General features: G+C 42.9%; 1 protein-coding gene across 1 annotated transcript; it reads right to left on the bottom strand.

Annotated features, from left to right (window-relative positions):
* Nucleotides 1-787: 787 nt before the first annotated feature.
* On the bottom strand, nt 788-1,744 carry LOC144273832 (olfactory receptor 10C1-like). The gene has a single exon (XM_077832529.1). The coding sequence runs from the start codon at nt 1,742-1,744 to the stop codon at nt 788-790; it is 957 nt and encodes a 318-aa protein (XP_077688655.1).
* Between the last annotated feature and the right edge of the window lie 6,046 nt (nt 1,745-7,790).

Below are 7,790 nucleotides of genomic sequence, written 5' to 3'. Positions count from 1 at the left end.
ATTGAAGTGAAAAGTTTCTCCATTAGGTAAGTATGTTTTCCGGTAATCAAAATGAAATGAGAAACCCTAAACAAGCTGTTTTTTTTTTTCCATTTAAAACTTTGTGTCCAAATAGACATGCCCATGTAAAATGTTGCAGGTTTGATCAAACTCAATTTTCAGATGGAAAATGACTCAATGGAAAAAAGCTTCAACAAGCTCTGCTGATATGGCCTTTGGACAAAGTTACAATAAGAAATATTTCACTCTAGAACTGAGATGTTTCTTAATTAGAGCCTGTCAAACAACAGGGGAATAGCGGTGGGGAGTTGGAAATCTTCGAATGGCATTTGAAATTTCATTGAGAAGTTTGAAATTCCAAAATGCTGATATCTTTCATGAGCTCTGTAGATTTGTAACAAATAAGAAAAATATTTTTCAAAAAATATTGTCACTTTTCACACGTTATCATAATTCAAAAATATTCAAGGGAAAATCAAAATTTTGAAAATTACAACAAACTCCATTTTAATAGGGATTATATAGATGCAAACAAAAATGGGGGGGGGAGTAAATAATTGCAGATGGTTTTGTATTGAAATTCAAAATCTGCATAAAATATCATAGCAATATAAACTTCAAAATATTTTAACTAGTTCAATATAAGCTTCCATTTATCCTTAGAACTTCCATTAGGGGACACTTCTCTCAGTACTCAAGATGTCTCTAGGGGTATATTCTAATAAGGGAGATTTCTCTTTAGAGCAGAGCTATTCCTTGGTGGATTCTCCAACTGAAAGAAAATTGCCTATATTTTTGGAGGAAAGATCTTGATTCCTATTCTCCGAATTGCTCCTTTAACATCCTTGTTCCTGAGGCTGTAGATAATGGGGTTCAGTATTGGAGTCATCACCGAATAGAACAGAGAGACCAACTTGTCCACATCCAGGGAATAGCTGGATTTGGGGCATATGTAGATGAAAACAGCTGTCCCGTAGAACAGGACCATCACAGTGAGGTGCAACGAGCAGGTGGAGAAAGCGCTGTGTCTGCCTTTGGCAGAGCTCATTTTAAGGATCATGGAGATTATGTGGATGTAGGATACCAGGATCAGCAGGAAGGGCATCATGATGATGAAGGCAGCTGCCACAATGATTTGGATCTCGTTCCAGTCGGTGTCCCCACAGACCAGCGTCAGCACAAGTTGGATCTCACAGAAGAAGTGGCTGATCACGTTGGACCTGCAGAAAGGCAGTGTGAAGATAAATGTTGTGTGGCTCAGGGCCACAAGGCTGCCACAGGTCCATGAGCTGGCAGCCAGATGGACGCTCACGGTCTTGTTCATGAAGTCCACACAGCGCAGTGGGTTACATATGTCACTGTAACGGTCAGAAGCCATAACGGCTAGCAGGCAGCACTCTATCACTCCAAATAACAGAAAGAAATACATCTCTGCTGCGCAACCGGCAAAGGAGACAGTTTTATCCTCTGAGAGGAGGTTGGCCATCATCTTGGGCAGGGTGACAGAGGTGTAGCAGATCTCCAGGAAGGACAAGTTCCTGTGGAAGAAGTACATGGGGGTGTGAAGGGCTGGGTCCACATTTATAAAGATGAGGATGAGGATATTGCCCAGCATTGTGATGAAATAAATACGTATGAACAACAGAAAGAGAAGGCGCTCCATATGCGGGAGGTTAGAAAAGCCCAGTATAATGAACTCAGTCACTGAGGTGTAATTTTCTGTGGTCCCTTCGGGATATTTCATCTTGAGAAATACAAACAAAATGTATTCACTATTTTGATACAGCATTTGAGTCAAGCAAAACTATCTATCTATCTTCATACATACCCATCTCTCTATCTCCCTAGACATCTAGTTAGTTAGCTAGCTAGCTAGTTAGCTATCTCTCTGTCCATCTACCTATCCATCTATCTTCATACATATCCATCTATCTATCAGGGCTGACATCATATTGGCCATATTCTGTCCTCACAACAAGTGTAAATCCATGGCAACTTCACTTAAGTCAATGGTTCTCAGCTGTCTCAGTTACATCAAACGTAGACTTGTGTATTTCCAAGACCGCATTGGAAATGCATCTGTTTTATACCAATAGAGAATCTGCACCAGTTAAGTTGCAACTCTGGAAGGCTGAATCCAGCACAGAGAATTTACACTGATGTCACTAAGATCAAAATCCGTCTCTCAAAGCCTGAATGTTGCAATGTAGATACAACAGAAACATACCCAACTCTCAGCTCGCATGTGATATAGGCAGTGGAACTATGTAGATTTATCAGCAAAGAGTATAGCTGTTTCACTGTACTTCCTGCTACATAACAGTTTGAAGAACAAACTGTGGAAACACATGGGTATAGCATTTTTAATCAGTATGCTACAGAAATGGCCTGATTCTCTTTACACTCACTCCGGATTTATAGCAGAAGTGCTCCACTGACTGCAGTTCCCTCAATCCTGATTTCTTTTTCTTCCCTCCCTCTGCTTTTATGCATTTAATTCTGTTTCTGCCCCTCTTAATCTACTCTTTAACCTCTCTCTTACTGACCTTTTTAACCTCTCCCTTTCCCTCACCCCTCCAGTTCTAACCCCGTCCCAATCAATCTTTTTTCCCCTTCCCTCTCACTGGTTGCACCAGTGTAAAACTATAATACAGGAGATGAGAGCCAAAGCATTTTTCACTCTATGACCTCAAGATCACACACATGAAAGATGATTGGCCCTCTTGGATGTACACTTTTAAAAGGAATCTGTATAATTTAGTTCAGTTTTGTTTGTTTGTTTGTTTGTTTTTAGTATACACGGAGCTGGATCCACACTGAATTCAAGTTGGGTGCTTAACCGCTTTAGGCTCTGCTAAAAATCCAGGCATGGCGTAATATAGAAATGCCCTGAAATTTTGTTAATGCAGAGTTAAAGTTGCCCAATGGCTCCATTTTACCTTTCCAGAATGTGGAGAATGGTTAAACTTAAGCCGCTGAGAACCAGGAAATGACCAATTTACCCTGTGACTTAGTTTCCTTTCTTCACACTCAGATCCGTTGTTCAGGACCCAGATTACACTACCCTGTCTCATGTTCCCTCTATTTACTCAGCTTGACAGTGTTGCAGAAGTATAATCAAGCATAAGGATTTTAGGGCACTTTAAAATATTGTTCCTAGACTAGAAATCTTGAAACCAGGCAAAAACTTCTAAAAGCAGCTCCTGCAAAATGCAAGCAGCGTGCACACGATAGATCCTCTTGAAACTACAAAGCACGGGGCTGTAACCCCCAACCCAGGGGCTGAACCTCAGCTTCAATGATCACCATGTATCACCTTAAATCATCCAGACACTGTGACAGCCTGCTGATTGGAACCCTATGTAGATAGACACAGATGTAGATAAATACAGATGCATACAGGCATACAACAAAGCCAAGGGAATTCAACCGGAAGCATTAAACATGTCCTTCTTCCTACTGTTTTCACATAGGAACAGTTTGTTTTCCTGCCCTCAGCATCGAGGGCAACGTTGAGTTCTGTTTAACCATCCAGGAACTGGGCAGAGAATTGAGTTCTATTCCTGACTGCCACTGACTCTTTGTGGGACCTACACCAGATCACTTCCCCATCTATAAAATGGAGATGTTGACATGGGGTAAGGGTCAGATTTTTTAACATATTTAGGTGCCGAAGGAAGCAGACAGGATCTCAGTGGGATTTTCAACAGCACATCAAGAAAGTTAGGTGCCTAAATACCTTTAAAATCTGACCCTTCATGATACAACTCACAATTAACCTGTGGAACTTGGTGTTGTGGCATATTGTGATGGCCAAAAGTATAACTGGGTTCAAAAAAGAACTAGATATGTTCGTGGAGGATAGGTCCATCAATGGCTATTAGCCAAGGTGGTCAGGGACACAACCCCATGCTGAGGGCGACCCTAAACCTCTGACGGCCAGAAGCCAGGAGGGGAAGTCAGGTGAATCACTCCATAATTGTCTTGTTCTATACACTCCTCTGAAGCTCTGGTACAGGCCACTGTCAGAGACAAGATACTGGGCTAGATGGACCCGTATGGCAGCTCTTATGTTCTTGTGTTGACTTAAATAGCTATGTCCCATTTCAAAAATGACTTAGGGCAGGCTTTTTAAAATATGTACGTGACTAATTTGCATTGATTTCAATGGCAATTAGGTGTCTAAACACCTTTAAAAATCTGACCTGCAGGCCCAGGACTCTAGGTCCCATTGGGAGAGATTCTGTGGCCTGCATTGTGCAGGAGGTCAGACTAGATGATCATAATGGTCCCTTCTGACCTTAATATCTATGAATCTATGACTTTCAATGAGACTTAGGGACAGTTTTTGAGGGTATTTAGGCAGCTCACATTGCAGATAGGTGCCTAGTCAGATTTTCAAAAGTACCAAGGCCCATAACTCCTATTGAAATCCATGGCAATTTGGCTCCTAAGGGCTTCTGAAAATGCCTAGATGCCTAAATACCTTTAAAAATCTCAGACTCCTAAGTGCCTAAATTGCTTATGAAAATTGGACTTAAGCTCCTAAACCACTTAGGCACCTTCCGAAATTTTACTCACACTTTTTGTAAATTGGAGTGCTCTGAGATCCACAGATGAACATGGTTTTATGAGAACTATCAAGTGTGAACATCAAATTAATATGCATGCTCCCTGTATTCGCTGCTTGTCTAGAGGCCGTGTGGGCTAGTAGCTAGGACTCGGAAGACCTGGCTTCTATTCTCTGCCCTGCTACTGACCTCCTGGATGACCGTAGCCAAGTTATTTCACCTCACTGTGACTTCGTTTCTCCATCTGTAGGGTAGGGCTAAGGATACTTAGCTTCTTTGTTAAGTAGTCTGAGATCTGGGGATGAAAAATGCTGTAAAAACAGGTATTCTTATTAAAATGGCCTGATTATGCGTTAATTTAGCACAGATTAAAAGTTACCTGTCCGGAGTCTCCTATTTTACAGCAGTAAAGGAGAGGATAGGCATTAGGGCATGTTTCCTTAATGTGCCTCTATCCTTGTTTGTTGGAACCCCCTAAAATCCCCTGCCCACATGATCACTCCTTGCCATGCTGAGGGCCTGGTACCTGAGCTGATGGCCTGGCAGACTAAACATGGTTTGTGCCTGCATGTTAGCCAGGGACTCTCAAAGAACCTAACAGAGCTAGGAGCCCAATTCCCACTGGTTTTCAGTCGGAACAAGGCTCCTGCCTGTTTTTGCCCTTTGGAAAATCCCAGTGGAAATTTTCAAAGGTGACCAGTGATTTTGGATGCCCTCCTGGAGTCACCTTGCAGAGGCCTGATCCATAGAAAGACCTGGGCACTACAGGCCCTTTTTGGGGTGTCTCAGCATGGACTCCCAGTACATGAGATACCCATGCTCGCTAGTAGCCAGGCCAATGGAAGCTAACATTGTGTCTGGGCTGCCCAAGGTGCAGGCTGGTCAGTGCTTTTCCTCCTGTAACTGATCCATCACACTGATCTTCTGCAATGGAGAAAGCATCCCCGTGCCATGCCGGTGTGTCATGTCTTCCTCCCCCAGCTCTCTGTACTAGGATATCATCAGTCTGTAAGTTCTCTGTCACACTCCCCTGCCCAGGTTTTCCCAGAATGCACTGGCACACACATACACCCCCTGTATAAAAACAGTAGTGATGGCTGAAGTGTGGTACCGAGTGGTTATGGTGACCATACAGTGGATGGAGTCCCAGGGTGGGAGGGGAACTGCTTTCTGGCTAAGCCTGCACACACAGCCGTTTAATTGGTGTTAACTGTGTCACTTTAGAGTGGGATTTTCCAAGTGGCCTAAGGTAGTTATGCACCTAACGTCATTAAAAAACAATGGGGGGTCAGACACCAAACTCCCTCAAGCCCCTTGAACAAGCCCAGTTTTATGTATTTTCTTTCCATTATGAACTAGTCTGAGACCTGACAATTCATCTCATGTCAGAGATGGTACAAACTTCACTCCGCATCGCTGCTGCCCTGCTCCGTTCAAACAACAAATTAGCTTTGTCCAGAGCCAGGCAGCCTCAGAGACTATGACTTTAGCTTTGCAGTCAGCTTGTAACTGGGATCATCCCATTGGAAAAATGATCCAGAGCTGTTCACCTTAGGCATAGCTGAGGTGCCCATCACCTTGGTATCGAAGCACCTTGAAAGCTATCTGATCTAGTGCCCATATGGACTTTTACTGTCATCATAATATTGATCTGTAATTTGTATTGATTTATTCCTTCACAACTACACTCTGCTGATCAGCTAACAATGAAAGGACTAAGGGTCCCACTGGGCATTATTAAAAAGTCTTTGCAATGATCATGAAAAAGAGTTTCAATGCCACAGGTTGCAGAGCGGATCATTAACAGTCCGTGGGCTCCACTGGTATAGCAACACTGAAGTCAACACTGTTATATTCAGGATAAATTTGGCCTATTGCACCAACTGCCTAGAGACAGGAGCTGCATACAGAGATCTCAGTAGTGGTTAAGGCTAAAACAAACTTGATGTTAAATTATAGCAACTAAATGAGACCTTGTGGGGTTCAGCCAATGTGAGGAACAAAACTTTCTGGACTAGATTCTCAGTGGGAGTAAATTGACATCGCCTCATGCAAGTCAGTGGAGCTGTGTTGTTTTTCACCAGTTGGGGATCTGGGCCCATGACATGTGGCAGAAGAGATGCTTGACTTAATTCTCACAAGAGGAATATCCCAACACACATCCCCATGGGGTCCCAGAGTAGCAAGCGGTGGAAATGTCTTTGGGGCCAAGGCAATTCTTCCTCAAGAAAGACAAAACACCTATTACTCCAAAGGGCATCAAGGGGAATACAGCTCGTTCTATGTAAACATCATGGGGACAGATTTGATCCTGGAGTAGGCAGTGGGATTACACCATGGGTAGGCTTGGCCCATGTGCTGTTAGCAAAACCATCAGAACAGTTCAGGGCTGGACAGCTCAGGGAATGGGATGCAGATTGTGTTTCAAGTCCATGTAAAATCTTCCACTAGGATGCAAGTGACCAGTTCTGGGCACTAACTAAGGGCCAGTTTACAACCCTCTTGGTCACATTAGTGAATAGTTACACAGACGAACAGTCACTCTGAAGATAATGGAGCTATTTGTGACAATAACCATTTACGAGTGTGAATGAAGGAGTCACAGTCTGGCCTTTAAGAAGCATTCCAACCACTGGGAATTTAAAGGCCCAATTCTTTCCTCCTTACTCACCTTACTCTATGACTAGTCCCATGGATTTCAATAGGTCTACTCATGATGTAAAATACTGTGCCATGTGAGTAAAAGAGGCAACATCTGGCTTGTTGATCTTGTGTTAATTTAGATGGACATATGGGGCAAAGGCTCGCTGTCTGTCATAAATATAAAGGGAAGGGTAACCACCTTTCTGTATACAGTGCTATAAAATCCCTCCTGGCCAGAGGCAAAACCCTTTTACCTGTAAAGGGTTAAGAAGCTAAGGTAACCTCACTGGCACCTGACCCAAAATGGCCAATGAGGGGACAAGATACTTTCAAATCTGGGGGTGTGTGGGGGAAACAAAGGGTTCTGTCTGTCTGTGTGATGCTTTTGCCGCGAACAGATCAGGAATGTAGCCTTACAACTCCTGTAAAGTTAGTAAGTAATCTAGCTAGAACATGCGCTAGATTTTCTTTTGTTTAATGGTTGGCAAAATAAGCTGTGTCTTTTTGTAACTTAAGGTTTTGCCTAGAGGGATTCTCTATGTTTTGAATCTGAATACGCTGTAAGATATTTACCAT

This window comes from Eretmochelys imbricata, chromosome 13, assembly GCF_965152235.1.
Source record: "Eretmochelys imbricata isolate rEreImb1 chromosome 13, rEreImb1.hap1, whole genome shotgun sequence".
Lineage (NCBI taxonomy): Eukaryota > Metazoa > Chordata > Testudines > Cheloniidae > Eretmochelys > Eretmochelys imbricata.
Note: the sequence above shows the minus strand (reverse complement) of the source record. Positions and strands in the feature narration are given on the sequence as shown.

What these genes read in the sequence shown, in the direction of transcription:
- LOC144273832 (XM_077832529.1), bottom strand. Translation starts at nt 1,744, where the DNA reads ATGAAATATCCCGAAGGGACCACAGAAAATTACACCTCAGTGACTGAG.